Genomic DNA, 21,877 nt, shown 5'->3' with positions numbered 1-21,877 from the left:
ATTTTATATTGCTAATACTACTTACAAAGTTATTAATATATACCATGGAATAAAAATTTGCAACATGATTATTCCGAACGTATTATGGCGATGTCATAATGTACCTGCATACTTCACGTTCACACTTCACAGTACAAAGTTAGCGCCTTTTTTCGATTACATGAACTTTGAAGAGATATATATTACATCTGATTTACACAATAATTATATTGGTATTATCTATTAAAATAGCTTATTTATATAAATTTGTATGGTGCTTTGTAAACTTGGATGTATTATAAGCAGAAGTTTATGAGTGATGTGATGTGAATAATGCCTATATAAAATGATGACATTTAATAAATAATGTCACTGTTTAACATTTGTTACCAAATGCAAAGTTTCAAATTTCATCACATTCGGCTTAGATGCTTAAACGTGACAGAGTAGTAGACAGAGTTAATTTCGCATTTATAAACGTGACAGAGTAGCAGACAGAGTTAATTCGCATTTATAATATTGGTCTATATTATTATAATAATGGAGCATTTAAATCTCTCTGTCTCAGACCGCCTTATTTTTCTGATCGGATCTCATGTAATTTCTGTTGAAATCATCATTAAAACCTAATGATTTTATTTTCTTTGTTCATCTTGGAATATTTATATGTCTACATATTCTAAAATAGTTGCCAACGGTTGGCCAATGAGTACACACTACATGCACAATAGTAAAGGAGTATGACGTTTAGCAACTGTCAAGCGTAGCTGTCAAGCACACCAAGATTATGAAGTTGGCACATTTGTTTTACTTGATTAGTTCTTTTGCAGTGCGACGCTCTATCTAGTAATATTTATAATATGGGATTACCATATATGCTTAATGAATTGAAAAGAAAATTTAAAAAAAAGGGACGCATTAATAAAAACACATATTTAATTTCTATTCATATATTCTCAATTAAAATTTTAAAATATAACGAACAATTATATTTATTATTCTTAACGTTATCTAAAATAATAGATAAACACAACGCCAATTTCACAACTACATGTTTTATGTAACAATAAAAGTGATTTTTTTTTTTAAGGATGGGCGCATCAATTTATAATTATTTAAATGACTTTATAAGCGATTTACTATATTTTTGTATATTTCTTTAAATGTATTGACAATAAATAAAATATTATTTTATTTCGTAACTACTTAGAATAATAAGACAACTCATTAGGAACATTTTTGAAAAAAAATTGATCACAACGTTTATTATGAGGTCTTGAGGAAATGAGTATTTATACAGTTATAAGTGCATACTACATCTATCGAAGTGAGAAGTATTTAGGATTGAATTTTGAAGGTCTTTGCCACAAATGTTTAAAAAAAAAAAGATAAGTAAAGATCACACACAATAGTTCAAACTACACCTAGTAAAATATACGTAGATTTAAATATATTGAAACGAACATTTCAAGACTATAATAAATTGATGTAGAATTTTTACACGAATATAGTTACACAAAAAATAGGTTTTTTTCTAGATACAACAATATGTATATATTTGATTTTATACTTATAATCATAATTTATATATTTGGATCCATAGTAACATAAATAGACTTTTGGACAAAACGAACAATGATTAATGATATCTAGATCTAGAATTTATTTAAACTATGAATTATTTTAAAACAAAAATGTTTAATATTTTAACATTTATTCAGATAAAATATTTATTAATTATCTTTCTAAACTCTAATATTATAACGGAAATATATTTAAATATTAAAATGAATATGCGTACAATTAAATTTATAAATAAAATTGAATAGAATATTTTTTTTGACTATATATGTAGGTATTTCTTAAAACTTCATTAAAATATAGCAATGTCACGTCAGTACAATATTGTCTACCATTGAATGATACCCTTAAATAAGGGTCTTCATAAACGCTTATTTCACAGACGGTATAATTTTTTCCGACGTCTTTAACAATCATTATAATATTTCAGCCAATTTACACAGAAGTTTAATGTATTGTATTAATTAATTATACGTCTAAAACTTCGTGTTGTAAATCTATTCGGTAATTTTTGAGTTTATTGCGTTCAGACAGACAGACGTTACGTCCTTCTACGACGATTCTAGAACTATATAATTCCGTGTCAAAGCCGGTTTGATAGGGGCATGACTTGGGCAAAATCTGCCTAATAACTGTAAACAGTTACGGTTAGAACATAACATCTGTTGCTATCAAATATTTGTTGCGGATTGATATCAAATCAAAATAAATCAAATCAATATTATGGACCTATGCATAATACTCCATATTTTAGGATATTAACAGCTTGTAAATTTCCCACTGCTGGGCTAAGGCCTCCTCTCCCTTTGAGGAGAAGGTTTGGATCATATTCCACCACGCTGCTCCAATGCGGTTGGTGGGATACACATGTGGCAGAATTTCGTTGAAATTAGACCCATGCAGGTTTCCTTACGATGTTTTCCTTCACCGCCGAGCACGAGATGAATAATAAACACAAATTAAGCACATGAAAATTCAGTGGTGTTTACCTGGGTTTCAACCCGAAATCATCGGTTAAGATGCACGCGTTCTAACCACTGGGCCACCTCGGCTCATAATATAATACTCAATAATATTGATTTATCGACTGCAACATTTAACAATCCGCAACAAATATTTGATAACAACAATTGCTATGCTATAACCGTAATATGCCCACAGTTCTCCTGTCAAACAGCTAAAGTTTTCATTTACTTGTTCCAATTTGAATACTGAGCATAATTCCAATACTATGATTGATTTTGAAGATAAGAAGTGATACATTTACATTGCTATGTTTAAGGACTACCGTCACTAACGATTCGGTGACCTATTTGCTAGTCTTGGATATTCTGCCTGCAAAGAAATAATTAAAAAAAAACCGCATCGCGACTGTAGATACAATACTTTTAGTACTTATCACGTTTAATATTAAAGTTTTGTTAAGCAATTAAAGAAGTTTTAAGAAAGTTTTAAGGGCTTCCACAGACTACAGACATTTATCGACCGAAAACTAAATCTGTTACTACTTAACCATGACTAAAATATAATACAAAATACTCTTTTTCGTACAAAAAATTGGAAATGGATTTTAGGAAGATGTACAAAAGGCGGCCTTCAATCAATCTTTTCTTGTCAATTTAAATTTAAGAGAAATAAACAAAAAGTTAGGAATATATAACATATTATGACACACACATATTTGCACATTCGCAAAAAGTTTAAAAATAATAAAATTAATTATTATTATGTAATTATATGACCGACCGGTCTGTGACCCGTTTTAAGACGATTCTATGATCCAATCTTATTTCTTATTCAATTTGTTTATTAACTATGTAATATTAATACCGGGAACTGAATACATGTTTTAATGCTGGTAAATAAATCTCAACCAAAATTATATAGTAGGTACTGTTTTGGTCATCAAGAAAAATTGCTGTTATGACATCACACACGGTCACCAATATACCAGTAAAGGCATTCCTAATTTAGTCTGGGGTTAATAACAGTTTCTTTTTTCTATTAGGAATACTACATGTAAGTTAAAGGTAGTAGAATTGTCTATGTCTAAATGTCATTGATTAATAGGTAACTATAATATTTGACAGCACGCCAGAAGGCTTTATTAGAGTCTAAATCATTTAGAAATGTTAAAATAAACTTGGTAGATTTTTTAGTCTATGGTCTGTGGAGCTCCTTAGATATAATATGAAGACATTTGTAATATGTATATTTTATACAAGAATAAATTAAATTCAATATTGTTTCTATCTATTTCCTTAATATTATCACTATTTACTTTAAATTGCTTTTCTTTTTATAATAAATATATGATAGATTCCTATATACGCGTACTTACATCGTCTATTTTATTAAGTTAAAATAAATAACATGATTCGATATTAAATTTAAATAGTCGATTTTAATTGTGTGCATTTATAATATTGAAATGATTATTTAGTATTACATAATATACATTGAAAGATATGACAGAAAATAAAATGGCGGACGCCATGACGCTCGTACCAAAGATCAGCATTAAAACATAAAAATTATAGATAGCATAATAGACTCTAGTTTTTTAAACGCTGATCAAATTCATTTTAACTGTGGCTTTATAGATAATGAATGATTTGTCATTTATTTGTGGCAGCCGCAATCAAATAGGTGACTAACTGTTCACGTTTTAGAATTATTTTGATACTAACGAACATTTTAAAAAACAGTCAGTTTACGCTGAACTTTGGGAGCGATATCCTATTGCAATTTCAAGACCGTTACGCCGCAATTTTTTACAACATTTTTGAATCTATTATTTTGTTTTGTGTGTTCGTTTCTTTAAATGTGTAGCCGCAATAAATAATTAAACACTATTCAATAATAACAAAGATACCGATTTTGAATTTCGAAATTGGAAGCATATAATAGTTTCTCACGATCTGTTTTTTTATTAATGATAGGACTTCGGGATAAACGTCATTCAAATAATAAGAATCGGAAGTCGAAGCCGTTTTTATTCAATCGATTTATATTAGTGTGATTATCCAAACGTTTTGAATTTTGGTAGCGAAAAATATAGTAAAAATAATAGATTTATCATTAAAAGCTTTTTGTGACAGATAATGAATATTATCTATTCTGAAAACCTCCTTCGATTTTGGTTACATATTTAAATAATCGTATAAATATATATATTTCTTTCAAATCCGATTTTAAATATTTCATAAAGGTATGTTTAATGTGATTTTAATTTACTTTCTCCTAAATGTGATGACTAAACCAGTGCTCATAACTATTCCGTAATATTTTTATATATTTTTTTCATATTTCATTATGCGTTTAATTGACCACAAGATAAAAGTTTGGCAGTTTGTGGTTTCTTTTTTTTTTTTTTTGTTTACATTAAACGTATTTTTGATTTATAATAACCATTTCAAAGTACAATAAATACATACATACAGTATATAGATTTATATCTTTTTATCTTAGTAGGATAATAATATTCGAATTTCGATAGTTAATTTGACAAATATTATTTGACACTGACATTTGTTTAACTGTCGAAAAATCGAAACGGATGCTCTCAATCACAACTACAAAAAAACATTTGCAACAAATGTTTATCACGATACAAGCGTATTTAAATTTCTTAAAAATTAATAATAATTTACTTCTTATAATATTATATTTATCTTATATAACACCATGTATACGACAATACATATAATTATAGTTTTTCACATGAACAATTTTTTAAAACTGAAAGTGTAGAGTTTCTGTCCATTGGTTGCTTAGCGTTAAAGATTTTTTACTCGTTAAACTCAATCTTACTCCGCATCCAATGAACGATCACCTTTATAAAGCGTATTTTAAAATATCTTAACCATTAACATTCTTGTATGAATGAATCTCAGATATGGACATTTCCTTTTTTTTATTTTTTTTTTATATACAGTAAATTATTTTTTCAATTTCCACTTAATATCATAATAATATATCACCTTTGCCTAAAAACACATGAATCACAACAATGACATTAAAAAGTCAACTTACTTTTCCACATACTTAATCAATTCTGAATTTAAATTTTTGTGCAAATGCAAAAAATCTATATCGTATATTTTTTTCTAATTTTTCACTTTAGGGATTCCGTCGCTATACAAACTAATGAAGAGAAATAACGTAAATATATTATCTATAAAAATTACTGATTTAAAAAGCAAATAAGTCTTTCATGACGCAAAGTTTGGTATCATTATAAATACTTTTTTTTTACGTTTTTCTTTTGTTTTGTTTAACGTGACAGTATCTCGCTATGAGGTGCTACCTTGGGCCTATTGATTATTTTAAAAAATATCTTATATTTAATTCGTTACAATTTGTAAGTATCAGGTGAGTTTTTTTTTTATTATAAATAAGTATTTTTTATGTAGAAAAAATAAACTAATATTGGTATTCAATTCCACACTATCGTTATGTATATACATGTTTAGTATGAGTTAAAAAAAAAAACAAAATGCCGTTCAATTTACGTAAAGAAAGCGTGGGTCATAAGATATTTTCGTTTCCATCATCTAATAAAATTTAAATAGAAAAAGCGCCGATTATTTAATTTAACATCAAGGTAATGTTTACGCTTTTTATAAAAAAAAAACCGCCTATTACGTCAATTACGAGATAAAAAATATTTTTTAAAATGCCAAGTGCAAAATAATGAATATATTTTTATGAAATTTTGGCAAATAGGTTGCTTTTTTCATATGTATTAATTAACGTAAAATATAAATTACAGCTTACAATATAAGATGACTTTAGGTATACCCAGGTTTTGGTATTAAGCGTTTGGTTTGGTTATGCGAGTGAACAAATGCCAGGTGTATAGAAAAAGACTTATACTCAAATTTTACAGCCTAAACTCTATCCCTGTCAAAATTACTTTTGTCTATTTATGTCACGGTCTTCTGCATGCGTGTCAGGAGATCCTAGTGTAGTGCATCAAATCGGCTTTATTATTAATATAGCTCTATCGAAAATGCTCACAAAATTAAAACCGTCGTAACCTAACCTAACATATGTCATTAATGTTGGCAGTCAAATGTCATTTTGACAAGGAAAGAGTTTTGACTGTTATAAATACATAAAATTTAAATAGCTTATACGCTGGACGTAGCTTGTTGACTGCTGTGGTCGGAGAGGACAGAGTTAAGATCTGATTCGCGAAGTGTTGGAGGAGTGCCGAAGGGAAAATCCTGGGAAAAAATACATTTATTTATTAAAAAAATCTATGAAAACCAAATAAGATCAAACCCTGAAAGTCTACGAAATTTATTTTCTCTAAGAATTTCTTTAAGTTATTAAATGCACCGTGTTTACTTATAGAAATAAAAAAAAAAATAGTTGGTGTTTTTTTTAAGTTTTCTTTTGGGGCATTATGAAAAATGATCAGTGTTAATTTTTATAATGCGCGCACAGGTTGACATTTAAACTACAATAATAATACTCTGGACTGCTCTACTCTACTCTGTAATAAGTTGTATTCTTTATGAGACCACTCATAAGATGCATGAAGCATTCTGCGTTGTATATATGCTATTTTTTTATAGCCCCCTAAGGTATGCATATATATATGTTAAAGAGACATGCATACGCCTGATTCTATGAAAATTTAATTAATCAACCTGTCATTGTCCCACAATTTTAGTTACATTAAGCCGCAATTCAGACAAATATTAAAAGGACATAAGTATGTGATGTTCTAGTCCAGATTATACAACGTTATGTTCACTAAGTAAATTTATATTGTGTAATTCGAATGTATATTCGATGTCTCATGTACTCACAACCTGAGATGGCAAGCTTCGTGGTGCCGGGGGTGCAGGGGGAGGAGCGCGGGGAGCGCGGGGTGAGGCGCATTCCGCGCATTCTGCACCTCCTGAGCTGCGCGTTGACCGTCGTGACCAGGATTCTGGCATGCAGCTGGAAAGAAAGGGAAGAAAGTTTGAAACATCTTTACGTCTTATCTGTCACGATGACACAGCGTGACAGAGAGAGGAGAGTGTTGTCTCGGCCACGTCATTTCATAGATTTCTAGAATATTCACGTAATTTCAAACATAAGGTATTATAACATCTTAGAACCCTTAGGTTCAAATGAACAATAACGAAACCAGGGGGCCACTTCTATTAACGTACGAATATAACGGTTCTATTTGAAGTTCTCCAAATTCGCAGAGATAATGAGAAAATTTAAATTTTTATTATTTATTTATTATTAAAACATTTTTTTTTTATTTATATAATAAAAATCAAAAAAATTATATTTAATATGAAAAAGAAACGGCTGGACTTGGTATCTTGTGGGATTTGGAGAATTAATCATGTATGTTCCCGATTTATGATCCCACTTCGACTGTTCCGAATAAAATTAAACCTCAGCTTAATCATAAGTGAGAGCCCAATCTACTTATTGGTATCGGTCACAATACGATCCCGATTAAATTTCGATCCAATCCGAGCCGCAACTGGATTGTTGTGTTAGTAGAATAGGAAGACGGCTGATCAGCAACGATGACGTTTTGAATTCGATAAAGGGACAATTTGTTAATAGAATTGGCGCCCAGTGTGGGGCTTATTTGCTTAACTTTCTTTTTTAAAACACGCACTGCGTTTTAAAAAAGAAAATTGATCTAAGATGTTCTGCTGCAGCATTACTAACCTTCGGGCAATGAGTACACTGCAACGGTGCTTTTCTCGAGTTATAGAAAAATCTAAAGTCTAACCTTCTAATCTAAAGTCTAATCTTCGTTTGAACTCGCGACCATACTCACAAGCTCTAGATTTGTAAAAAGTTTAGATTAGCACTCACGCGTGGTGCACGATGTGCGCACAGGGCAGTGACGCGAGCGGCTCAGCGCGCTCGGCGAGCGGCTCCCGGCAGCGCGCGCAGGCCGGCGCCGCCCACGCGCCCGCCGCGCGTCTCTGGCGCGCCGCCGCGTTGTTGTCGCCCAGCGCCGTGTAGATGTCGGCCAGACGAAGTCGCACGCGGCGCACTAGCATCTAAATCATAATATAAATAATGATAAAAACACTGTAAAGTAGAATCATAAAATGGTATGATTTAAGTAGATTTTGCAGAGAATCGACAAGAAACTCAAGAAGAAGCCGAAGAAGTAGTTTAGTATACCATAAAATAAAAATACAATTAAAATGATAAAATTTAATACACAATAATATCTATAATAAGGTTCTTTATCGTCTGTATTATGTACAAAACTATCAAAGATAATATTAAAACTAGGTATTAGCACGATTTTATTTTAGAAGCATCGCCCTAAAAGATCTTGTCAAAGGAAGGATTAATTTAGTTTGTTTTCATTTCTCGTATATTTATAATTTATTGCATTTATAAAGCCTTTTTCAACCACAAGAGAAGTGTAGACGAATAAACAACATTTAAAATCAAATTGACGTGATACCATTGGTCGAGCATCTATGATATTAATTATGAATTCGCGAAAAAACGGCGTGTTGAATGACGAAAAAATGGTAATCGGAACTTTGAAAGTAAAATTGAAGTGGATATAAGTAGTCTAGTGGATTAATGGCGTATTATTAATAAATAAATATTGATCCCAGAACTGTTCGTGGAGAACAATATAGTAGAACTATTAGCCAATCACAAGTCTTTATTAATTTCTCGATTGGTATTGACTATCAATATTATTATAAATATATTTTGATACAACTTAAAAAGGAGGAATACCTAAAGTTTCGAAAATAAATGTAGTTTTTCCGTTCTTACCTTTGAACCAACAGAAGTAGCGACTTCAAGTAATCTTGTATTGAATTCAAGTGGGCGACAGTTGCAAATTCTACCCTGAAGCCTCAGAGCTTCTAAGCATCTTGCTGCTCCGTCCATTGCTTCCATTTGAGCTAAGCGATCACCGAGAGATTGACCAGCTCCCATTGCTACTTCGTAATGCCTATTAGAGTCAAATTTACAAAGAGACGTTATTTTTCAAGTCATTAGCTTTCTGTTTGCTATTTACGACATGAGTATTTAAGTTCTTAATTAATTCAAGTAAGATAATGAGGGTATCATCAAATAGATTTTACCTAAGCGCCTTCCCGTAATCACATTTTCTTCGGTAAACATCACCAGCTATCCTCATAGCGCGAGCATAGCAACCCTGATCACCAGCTACTGCTGCAAGACGCAGAGCTTCCTGAAAATGACGCATTCTTTGAAACTCTATCTAATAAGTGAAGGATTTTTTTTTTAAATACAATATGGGATTGGGATCTTTATTTAAAAACACTATACTTACATTACAGTAGTCATGAGCATCTCCAAGTTCGCCTCTGGCCCGTAAAGCAGCGGCCATTTGCAAAAGAGCAGTGCGGTGGTGTCGTGTGTTGAGGTCAGTCGAGCGTGGACCGCGGCCGAGGTCACACGCACGAGCTGCGCAGGCAACCGCGCGTTCTGTATCACGGAGTCGACGCCATAGCTCTGATAGACCCACGTATACCTGAAACAATGAAATCATCTATTGGTGATGACCAGCTACTTTAAGGATATATCTTACTTAGCGTTTTCTTTGTAATGATAATTAGATATATTGCAGATTTATTCTGACAAATGCAGCCTACATAACATTTTCTTTCTCTGCCAAATACGAGATACATTGCAATCACTAATGTAGCACCTTATTGCCCTCGTATTGCAGGTCCAAGATTTGGAGAAAATGGAAAGAAAAAATAAAATGATATACAATTCTCATCAAAATACCTGTAACAGCAGCGTGTTATCATTTTGAGCTTGAGCTACTGCTAGCGCTTTTTGAAAGCCATCCATTGCTTTTGAAAACGCTCCAAGCTCCAAGCTGACAGCTGCTACGGTGAGGTGAACACATCCTGCAGTTGATCCTCCCCCACAATCGTTGTAAAGTGCATGGCGTGCGTATGATAGAGCTCTGGAACAAATGCCTTGTGTTTAAAAACAAATTTGTCTGAAATATTTCACGAAAACTTTACTTTTGGTATTTATTGATAATTTGGAGGTAATTTTCATTTTATTTACAGAATATTATAATATTTAAATAAAAACAAATGAAAATTTGTAATGTTTATGTTCCATAATACTCGAATACCTGTCAAGACCACCAAGTGTTTGATGAGCGCGTGCGAGGTTGAGATAAGCTTCGGCACGCATCGGAGCTGAATCCAGTTCCTCTGATATGCCGAGTTGTCTATTCGCGAATTCCAGAGATTCTCTAAAAAAATAATACACAATACATTAAAAAGTAATTTAACCGAATTTACTTTTGTTTTAATAGGTTTTTGATGCGTACAAATTTAAATATTGGCATGTTTTATTTATTGAGTTATATAGTTGCTTCGTTGGTTTAACCTAAGGGCTGCAAATTTCCGTTACTCTACGTTAAGTTTTTTAGCAAGAAATTCTTAAAAACTGTCCGATTCCAAGCAAAGCCCTTGTCGCGGGAGCAGATAAGGCCGTTGTTGGGTCCAAGTCTTGCTAAACTTTCCAATGGTGTTCATTCGTCATTCCATCAGATTATGAGGGTGACACTGTGCACCTCTATTTGTGCATCCACTTGTGCACTAAACTATTTCCTACGCAGTTGGCTAATCTCCATTGAGATTGGAGGGGAGGGGTGTCTTAATCACCAAACCCCTGTACTGTACTGTATTTAACCGGTCGAGTATTATCAGGTGATGTGTTGTCTTAATCATATCTCATGACTCACTATGGCATAAATTTTAGTGATAATACTTAAGTCCTCTTCTCCTGCTAAGAAGATTTGTCGTTGCACATGCAAACTTCATGAGATTAATTATAAACTCAACGCATTTAATCACATAAAGGTGCTTACCTGTATTTTCCAAAGTCCATGTAAGCTTGATAAAGATGTCCCAATAAGGCGAATTTGTCGCTCCTGTGACGTACCCCACGCAGTGCGGACAGCCATACCTTCACCGCCAGACGTTGTTCATTCTGACCGTACAGCCGGACCCCTCTTTCGATCTACATTAATTACGCTTTCATTAATAAATGTGTTTCGGAACTGAAATAGTGGAAATCATTATACGAATTATTTATAAAGACAGTATCATGTATAGAGTTTAAGCATTTTAAAGTGGTTTTTGTTTTCAAATAATCTTGATCTCGATATTAAAGCTGAGCATCAAGTTAAATGTCTTGATACTTTATTATATAATAACTAATCTTTTAGATATGAACATCATTAAATTATTATACACATATTTTCTTGACAACATAAATTAACTATCAAACATACAACAGATTACATAGTACGATATCGAAGTCAGAAAATATGTACTGCTTACCTTTCGTCTCGCAAGATATTGGTCGAGACGAGATCGGCAGATGCGAAAACACTCGAGGACACCAGCTGACGGCCGGTGCGCCGGTCCAAACCGGGATCCCCATCGTATGGCCCCATTACGTACTTCAGTTGGATATTCTTCTGAGAATGGAAATACGTCTGAAAGTACGTTAAATAAAGTTGAATATGCGGATTTAGATCCCTTTTGCAATTATCGTCCCCACGATGGGTATATAACCGTAGTGTAACTACAGGTACATCGGACATAAAATCTTAGTGCCAATGGCTATGGGCGCTGGCAACCACTTACTTTCCGGTATCAGGTATCTCTCATTTGCCAGTCTGCCATTATAAATAAATAAAAAATTGCGACTAAAACAACGAAATATTTCATCCGGGTTTAAATGTTTTCATTTCTTCCTGTTTTAAGAAAAAATATCCCTTTAGTTAAAGTGTCTACGTCTAATTCTACGAAATGTTCACAGCGACTATTTTTGAGCATTACTTCAATATTTATTAATGTGATGTTATTGTAACAATCAATTAATGTAGATTACGAATAATTTAAAGTATGTGTATATTAATACTTTGTTTATTAATTATCACAACCTGGTGGATCGTCAAGATGGTGACGCGACGGATCAGGGGAGCTGAGCAGTCGCGTAGCCGACAGTTGGTGCGCCGGCACCCCGCTGAAAATATATCAAATCAAATTCCATTATTCAGAAGCATTACGCTCACTTATTCATTGTCAAATTAAACACTACCACCGGTTCGGTAAAGAAAATACCCTGATATGAGAAGACGAAAAAAAAATAATATTAATACTAGAATTAGGTCTACTCAATATTCTGATGTAAGTGACTCTATAATATTTTTCTAAGACTAAAACAAAACCAACTACATTTCTTCCATCCTCTATTTCATGATTAAGTTTATTTATAATACAAAACTGTATACATATCATTACAGGACATGTTTGTCCTAATTCTAATATTTAAAATAAGTCTCTACGTTATATATGATATAGTCCAAGTGGCTACAATTATGAGTTCATTCAGGCTGTAACAAAACAAATCCACCCTTTCGGCTATGACGTTGAGGGTATTGTAACTTTATGTTTCCATTGGAACTATTTACGAATTTTATTCCCTATTAATTCGCTATCACATTCACACACAAAAAATACCAAATGTTTGAAAGAGACATACCCGAGGAAGTCGCGCGACTCGATTGAGTCCCATGACATGTTCCGCGGGTGTAAGCGGCAGCGTCACCTGGCATGGGCTGGATGCATCGCGTCCTCTTGCTCGCCCACCACGGGAACTTCCTAAGACAGATAGAGACGGAAGAATAGGTTAACGTTTTGAAAAAGCCAGAGAAAAATCCTGTACTCGTTTTTTGGTAAAATTACATGGAACTTTTTTTTTCATTTTTTTGAGCTGTTTTTGATGGTGTGTCGCCAACATATGTATTGGTGGGGCATTGGTGTGTAAAAAGATGATGTTATATACGGGTGCTAAACTGTAGAAGCCTACCAGCTTCTTATATACCAATACGTTGGATTTCGCTGCTCAGGATTGGTGGCAAATTTTTATCCAAACAATATTTACTCGAGATACACATAGATCCAGCAAGACATGTCTGGGCTTAAACCAATAAAAGCCTATAAATATCCCACTCCTGGGCTGAGGCATCCTCTGTTCGATATGAAGGCTAGGAGCTTATTTCACCACGTTGTTCCGGATTGGTGTATCTCCACAGTTTGTCAGAATCTTTTTTATAATTGGGCCGTGTAGTAAATAATTTTTTTTCTTTGGTTTGAACAAATAATTTTCGGTAAAAATTCTCGTGTTCTAACCACTAAACCCTCATCATCCTTCTAATCTTACTAAAGTTATACTTACTCAATTCAAACAGCGTTGTAAAAATAAATACATTCCATATTCATTTTAAAACTGTCACCGTCCATTGTTCAAGGTTGCATTATCTGTGGAATAAAAGAAAAATATTACAAACATTTTCATCCAATTAATCTTTTGTTACAAGTCTTCTAAAATGTTTTCCCAAATTTCTGAACGTGAGTATAGTAAAGTTCATGAAATATTCATAAAAATGTGTTGTTTACTAATGTCCGTTGGAAGCTTCGACCGCATTTGAAGGCTGGGCTGGTGCATGACCGCTTTTGTATAACTTACTCCAATGGAAGTAGGAAAAACCTTAGATTTATGTATCTCATGAGAGTTGCTAAAAACACAACGATATTGTGCACTACTAAATATTTATGATTAATCTTTATTTATAATACAACACTATTGCACTTAACTACCTATTATTACTTTAATTTTACTTCCAAAATTCCGATAACAGTTTCGTCGACTTTAAAAACGCCTTTTTATCGCAAATCCATAGTGAATATGATAGATTAATCAAGCTCTCGACCAATGGTATCGCGTCAATTCGCTGTCAAATGTTGTTTATTTGGCTTTCTCCCTGTTATGGTTTGAATAGAGTATACACCCATTACATGTACACACTATTTCATGATTATCCGTTTCGTATTTAAGATATGAAATATTAACAAACAAACTCATTTATAAAAAAAAAATTAATAATAATCTCACAAACAATTCAATTGTCATTTTAGAAGATAATAAGAAGAACTAATGGTATTAGTTCAGAGTGTAGATTTTGTCAAGAAACCGTTAATAAACTCAAAAGTATTTTTTTTCCATATATTTAAGTATATATATTATATGGCTTTGTGCAAGCCCGTCTGAATAGATACCAACCACTTATTTGATATTCAAACGCCAAACAGCAATACTTAATCAGTACCGTCTTTAACATAAGGGCACACGGAGCACGTGCTCAGGCGCCCCATTTTGAGGGGAATCCCGAAGAACCAACAATTTCTCTCACACGTTGACTGGTATGAATATTTTTTGTACCCCTAATCAGATTCCTAAGAATTATCTAACCTTGTCTGGCTATAAGCAAATTATTGGCACATGGTTAACGATATTTTAAAATTAAAAATAAAATGTTTTTGTTAAATATATTGCCAGATATTTAATTTTAGTAAATATCTAGCAACGGGGCCCCAAATTCATGTGTGTATGTGTGTGTGTGGACATCGCCAGCATTGCTTGAGATGGCTCTGTATTTAATATCGTTGTGATTCGGTTTGAAGGATGAGTAAGCCATTGTAACTAAAGTCATAAAGGTGATAACATCTTAGTTCTCAAGGTTAGTAGTTAGGAAGCCTACGAACAAGAGACGAAGAGAAAAAATCTTTTTCTTACATGAGTTTAATATATATTTAAACATGAGTTTAACTTAATTATGCTTGCCAAGATTTGAATAAGCGTCTTTAGGTTAATGGCCACGCATTATCAACTGAAGTATTTCAGCTCCTTTTATACTAAAACTCATTAGTGGAATATGTGGCACATTTATTGTTAAATTTCAAATTTAATTACGACGATATGAAAAGGTACGGTTTTTGTTCTTATTTGTGTTTGCTAAGTGGTTGAAATTCGATTCAATATTCAATAATTTTGTAAATTTGAGGACAACATATATATATTTTTTTATTCTGGCTTTTATTTGTGCCAAGAGGGTACAGATTATTTCGCCAATGTCACGTGCGATAGAGATTGAACGGTACGGTCGAGATTACAGGCTTAATTCAATTTTGAAGGGAGGACAACATAAATTTTTGTTTTTTTTTTTTTAAATAGTAGACTAAAGCTTTACGATATCTGCCAAAAATGACTTTCCATTTATGAACGACAAAAAATGAGAATTTCTGACAAGCAGAGGAGAGTTAGGTGGAAAGCGATTCTGTAAGAATTAGCCGTATAACGTAAAACGTTGTGAATCGACTTAAAGTGATATGCTATTTTGATCCTTATATCTAATAAATTTTATTATTGTTCTAGTTAATATCGCATATCCAATTCTGAGATTTCAAACTCTTGTTCCGTTTCGTGTGAGTCACTATTCAATGGTATCTCAGATGTTCTATCACTTGAGCCTGTAATAACACTAACTCACCTACAAACCAAAGTATATACGTATATAGTACACATAAGTATTACTGTTTGCCGGTAGAAAAAATGAGGAGTGCACTTGGACCGAGAGAGGCTTGTACACGCTCGTCCACTAATTAATATTATTATGTACATTTATTACATACATATATAAATAAAAATGATACATTCATAAAAAAAAAAATATGTTGAAACAAAAATCCGAGGTGGTATTTTCGAACCGGTGGTAGAATTTTGACAATTATTCCATAAGTGTCCACGGCTAGACATTAGCATTTAGACATTGGCGCTGAGATATGACTGTTCGTGAGATCGTCATATTTGTGCGTCATCAACTTAGGGGACTATAATTTTACATCCCTTCTGCATGTAGATACACTGCCGCACTCAACTTTATAACAAAACACGACAATACCAAATATAACTCTTTGGCGGTAGATTGTGTTATGAGTAGGTCGTTCCTACACAGGTGGGTAGATTGCACAGAATACTGCCTACCGTCAAGTAAACTTTCTCGCTCAATAAACCGTATTTGTTAATATTATTAATTAACAATCCGATTTTTACGATACTTATCGAATAATTATCGACAAGTTCGGAAATATTAGTCGCTATTATAACAGAGCATCTACAAATAACTGAAATCAACCAGGATTCGTAAATAAATTTCAATTTTAAGCTCTTATTAGCATTTTTGAATCAATATTTTATAGTTTATAATTAGATGTTTAGCTTGTGAGATTAAATTTTAAATTTGTCGGTGAATTTTAATTCGAAATATCAAATTGACGTCGATAATCGTACGAATTAATTTAATACATTTAACAATCGTATTTACCGTTTTTCAAATTTGCTTACCATTATTTTGAATCTGTTTTCAGATCGATCTTTGCCTTACGAATAAATTAAAAAAAAGTTAGATATATAAGGCTGTACACGATGTGCATATGTCGTACGAAAATTTTGTATTTTGTATTTTTTGTAAAAAAAAAATATTTAAAAAAAGCTAGTGAAATGTCATTATTATCAGGTGTGAGTATAATTGTTTATTAATAGAAAATAATATTTAATGAAATAGACCCCGTCTGTCCGCATGACCTAGGTCACCCATGTATCTACTGGGTAAATGTCATTTGTGAAAATTAGGTCAGCGCACCTTCGATTTTTAAATCTAATCATTTAAGAAAATCACGCCACGCCACATAAAAAATAAATAAAATACTATGTATTAAAATATTATTCCTAAAAAAATAATAATATTAAAAAACAATAAAATTTCATTGCAATCTGTATTTGTTAATTTTAAATGAAATATAATGTTTTTTCTAAACATAAGACTAAGAAATGCATTGACATATTTGGTGTGCAATAATTTAAAAATAGAATTGATAGATTAAAAAGGTTACGAAAAATCGTTACTTACTTCTCGTCCAGGGAAAGGAGGTTGTACATGTATTTTATTCACAGAAACATTTGCTTTTATAATGACACTCTACAATATGATATTATGAAGGTGTATAGGTGTTTAATTGATTTGTTTTTCACAAGTTTATTGTTAATTTTATGGCACAAGTGTCCTTGCTCGCTGATCACACCCCGGCTGCTGTTGTGTGGAGGAGCGGGGAAATCTATAGAGTATGCATTCGATGTTTTTCTTTATGTCAAATATTTAATTTCAGAATAAATTTTATTTTTAATACGAACTTAATTTAAGTAATTAAGTGTTTATTATTATTGGAAATATATTAAAATGTCCACATGTTTGTTCCAATAAACCTTTATTTCGGTCATATTTTGATTGACTGATTGGTTTTTACGAGTTAAAAAACAGATTAAACTTCTTTTAAAAAATAGAAATATATATTTGTAATAAAAAATATAAGGTTAATTATAATTTTATAACTTCGATAAGTTTAAAAACATTACATTTAATTTAATCGAATATGTATTTATTCAAACAACTAAAGTAGTTCACTGTTGAAATATAATAAAAGCAGCTCCATATAATTCTTTGTTCTTACTCAGCATCCCTCCATCTCGTTTCGAGTTATAACTGCGCATGCGTTAAAATCCAAATCGACACCCATTCCGTTTTCCAGCAACATCAAAATAAAACCGTGTCTGTCACAATCACATGATATTTTTACACGTTCGTACACAGAAAACGACACAGTATTTAATTGTCAAGCGATGTGGTTGGAATGTTTATTTCTTGTTAACAGAGCTTCATCATTATCGCCACGATTGTATATTATTCAAAATAATATATAAGTTAATAGGAAAAAAAAATCTGGCAGGATTATGTTCAAGTTTAATAATAAACTTAACAATTGTCTATGGTGTCTATCTTAATATCTATGGAAAGATATCTGTACCTTTGACAGTACGCCAGAAGGCTGTATTAGTATGGTCTATGCCAGATGCCCAATTAAACTTACTATAATTATTGACTTGGTGACAACGGTTGTTCAATCACTTAGCACAAATTCTACCTTCAAACAGTAATACTTAGTACTTATTATTGTGTTCTGATGTAAAGGGTTAAGGGTTACACTAGCTTACAGTGTAACTACAAGGACAAAGGACATAACATCTTAGTTCCCAAGGTTGGTGGTGAATTCTCGACGTGTGGATGGTTCATATTTCTTAGTGTCAATCACTATTGGTGATATGCCATCAGGTGATCCATCTGCCTTATTTAGTAAGAAATTAACAAGGACCTCTTATTTTTATTTAACATTGCATTTGTGATGTTTTGAATGTATTATTTTAATGGTAAGAGTATGCGACGGTGCTATGTTCGCCTTTAAAAATGGGATTTCGATGTATCCTTTAAAGTTACACACACATACATTTAAAAGTCATACACCGAGTCTAAATAGAAATAGCCTACTACTAATCTAGACACGCGGTAGCGTGTCAGCCAAGTTCTAGTAACAGAACTGGCGTGCAGCACCGTGTGTAATATTACACGAACCATTTGGAGCCACTTTTGACCTCCTCATAACTCAAAAACTATTTGACATAAATGTGTCAAATTTGGCTCATATATTGAGACTCGCGAGATACATATGTGTTCTAAATTTCATAGACGCATCTCAAATGGTTATTTAGATATTAACGTCTAAAAATCGTCATTTTTATCACTGACTGACCTATAGATCAAAACTATAACCTACTTCCAGGTGACCTAGAAAGTTGAAATTTGGCATGCAGGTAGATAATTAGGCCAATATAAAGGAAAAAATCTGAAACTGGTAATTTTTTATCATTTTATTATAATTTTTCATTTTATTGGGTCTATAGGAACACTTATATACTTAGTTCCTGTAATAACTGTAATAAAAAAAATGATGTAAGAACCAGCAATCAAAACTTATGACAGCCGTTCTTAATGTGGATTTTAAGGTCTTCACGTGAATATATAACAAGTTGAATACCGCCCTTAAGTTTTTTAAATCCAAATATTTCCGTTTTATTACTTATTAGTATAGCCGACTTTGGTATTTATTACGTTATTAACTAGCATTTAGCGCACATCAATGGTGCAAAATCTATATATATACTTTAAAAAATAATAATAATAGGCATTTCGGTACACGGCGCGCGACGTGACGCCGAAGCAGCGGGATAGAAGCGTTGCGATTAAACCTTAACGCGTGTTTGAGCGAGTGGCAACCGCGCTCATAAGAATTATTTCAATGCCTTCCGATGGAAGCTGCCTAGTCTATTCGACTGCATATTTTTTGTTTGAGTATACTAGTATACAACAATAAAATAGATTTCGTGAGACTGTAGTAGAGTATGTATATCATAACAGGAATGATTTAAGTTTGTACTCTAGCGCTACAAACGGGGATCCTTATTGCTTGGAAGAACAGTATCGAGTGAGCATGCTGATATCAGCAAAGGACTGGTGAATGGGTCCAATGGAAAAATAGAGAAAGTACATTGAGGACGTCTCCAACAGCAATAGCGCACGTAAAATAACAATTCAATTTAAACATAATTTAATTTGCGAACTAGAAGCCAAACCAAGTTACAGATATTAAGTAATGTACATATATGTTCAAAGGAAACAATTCTCTATTTGCTTAGCATATTCTACTACTATACACAAATCACAAGGCCTTCGCCTTGATGGTGCTCTTTTCGACATAGGCTCCTCTATATTAAGTAAAGAGCAGGCTTACGTTGGCCTTTCTAGAGTTAAAAACTTAGATGGAGTACATCTTATCAATTTAGGTCCAAGTCAAATCAAGATACAAGAGGGCTCTATTGTAGAGTACAACCGTCTGCGCACATTATACCACCCCTACTTGGGCAAATTAAGTATAAACAGAAAACGCGTAAAAAATATCCGGTCACTGAATGGGCAATTCACTCGAACATTTCGGAGGTACCTACAAGAAAAATAAGAACGTATCAAAAAAAAAGACAATTATACCCCGTAAACATAAGAAAATAGAATAGCTTAACAAAAACCATTTGGTATTAATTTTGTTATTAATAAGTACCTACTAATAATTTATATACAAAAAGTAGTGATATCCCATCAAAAACATAAATGTAAAAATGAGAGCCAAGTTAAATATTATGATATATACCTTGGTTGTTGTCTTCAACGACAAAAGAAGTGAGATCTAAATTTGTGCCAAGTTAAATAGTCCTTTCTGAAATTTATTTATAACTACATAAAATATCATTTCTTCTTATAACTTGGGGTAATATATTGTTGCCTAAGGTCTGACTTGGCTAGTTCTCATATACAAATTATATTATAGCCTTCGTAAGTTCTAAGCCTGTTACAAATGAATAATAAACACAAATTAAGCACGCAAATATTCAATGGTACTTGTCTGGATATGAACTCGCAATATCTGGTTAAGATTCATGTTTTCTAGTGACTGGACCATCGCAGCTCTTAATGTACGTTAATACTAACTAAGCAATACTGAGCTGTCCTCCATTCTTCTTAGATGTTCTGAGTTATAATTTGTTATTCTAAACACAAACTACAATTTGTGTTTATAAACATATAAGAACTAGCCAAGTCAGACCTTAGGCAACAATATATTACCCCAAGTTATAAGAAGAAATGATATTTTATGTAGTTATAAATAAATTTCAGAAAGGACTATTTAACTTGGCACAAATTTAGATCTCACTTCTTTTGTCGTTGAAGACAACAACCAAGGTATATATCATAATATTTAACTTGGCTCTCATTTTTACATTTATGTTTTTGATGGGTCTATACTACTACCTGAAGAAAGCTAAATATGAAATATTTTAGCATTAGCAGCCTGTAAATTTCCCACTGCTGGGCTAAAGGCCTCCTCTCCCTTGAGGAGAAGGTTTGGAGCATATTCCAATGCGCTAATAACGCTGCTCCAATGCGGGTTGGTGGAATACACATGTGGCAGAATTTCGTTGAAATTACACACATGCAGGTTTCCTCACGATGTTTTCCTTCACCGCCGAGCACGAGATGAATTATAAACACAAATTAAGCACATGAAAATTCAGTGGTGCTTGCCTGGGTTTGAACCCGAAATCATCGGTTAAGACGCACGCGTTCTAAACACTGGGGGGCCAACTCGACTCAAAAATGAAACAGAGTAGATAATTTTTATTTTTTATTTTCAGTAGTATAGAAAAAAATATATTGTATATTTTATAGGTTTATATAGAACTTAAGATTATATAGCTTAAGAGATCTAAGCGTGCAGCGTGTGAAAATAAAGTCTTATTTTATACTATACAGAGATTTATAGTTATTGAAAAGGTTAAAAATAATATTAGAAAAAGGTAACAATAAGAAAACATTACTGTCTGACCGTATTAAGCTACACAAGTTAAATCAACAGTTTCGAAACAACAGTTAAGAATCTATTAGAAAATGGATAAATAA

The 21,877-nt window shown here is 32.5% G+C and overlaps 1 protein-coding gene across 2 annotated transcripts; it reads right to left on the bottom strand.

Moving 5' to 3' along the window:
- Nucleotides 1-6,666: 6,666 nt before the first annotated feature.
- LOC125075024 (43 kDa receptor-associated protein of the synapse homolog) lies at nucleotides 6,667-13,163 on the bottom strand. Of its 2 annotated transcripts, none has more exons than XM_047686570.1 (12): nucleotides 13,120-13,163; nucleotides 12,518-12,600; nucleotides 11,910-12,067; nucleotides 11,435-11,586; nucleotides 10,691-10,813; nucleotides 10,330-10,513; nucleotides 9,869-10,069; nucleotides 9,657-9,766; nucleotides 9,343-9,523; nucleotides 8,407-8,597; nucleotides 7,383-7,518; nucleotides 6,667-6,791 (listed from the first exon to the last, which is right to left on the bottom strand). In XM_047686570.1, the coding sequence occupies exons 1-12, from the start codon at nucleotides 13,155-13,157 to the stop codon at nucleotides 6,696-6,698; spliced, it is 1,653 nt and encodes a 550-aa protein (XP_047542526.1). In that variant the 5' UTR covers nucleotides 13,158-13,163; the 3' UTR covers nucleotides 6,667-6,695. The 2 variants fall into 2 exon arrangements, with proteins under 2 accessions (XP_047542526.1, XP_047542527.1); XM_047686571.1 differs by having other exon boundaries at nucleotides 7,386-7,518.
- Between the last annotated feature and the right edge of the window lie 8,714 nt (nucleotides 13,164-21,877).

Source organism: Vanessa atalanta, chromosome 29, assembly GCF_905147765.1.
Source record: "Vanessa atalanta chromosome 29, ilVanAtal1.2, whole genome shotgun sequence".
NCBI classification, from domain to species: domain Eukaryota; kingdom Metazoa; phylum Arthropoda; class Insecta; order Lepidoptera; family Nymphalidae; genus Vanessa; species Vanessa atalanta.
The sequence above is the reverse complement of the archived record's forward strand: the minus strand, read 5'-3'. Positions and strand labels throughout refer to the sequence as shown.

Excerpts from the sequence above, each read along its gene's own strand:
- LOC125075024 (XM_047686570.1), bottom strand. The coding sequence starts at position 13,157 with ATGTCATGGGACTCAATCGAGTCGCGCGACTTCCTCGG. Across the intron at positions 10,814-11,434 it reads ATGGACTTTGGAAAATACAG|AGAATCTCTGGAATTCGCGA; the intron begins GTAAGCACCTTT and ends TTATTTTTTTAG. Across the intron at positions 10,070-10,329 it reads ATAACACGCTGCTGTTACAG|GTATACGTGGGTCTATCAGA; the intron begins GTATTTTGATGA and ends TCATTGTTTCAG.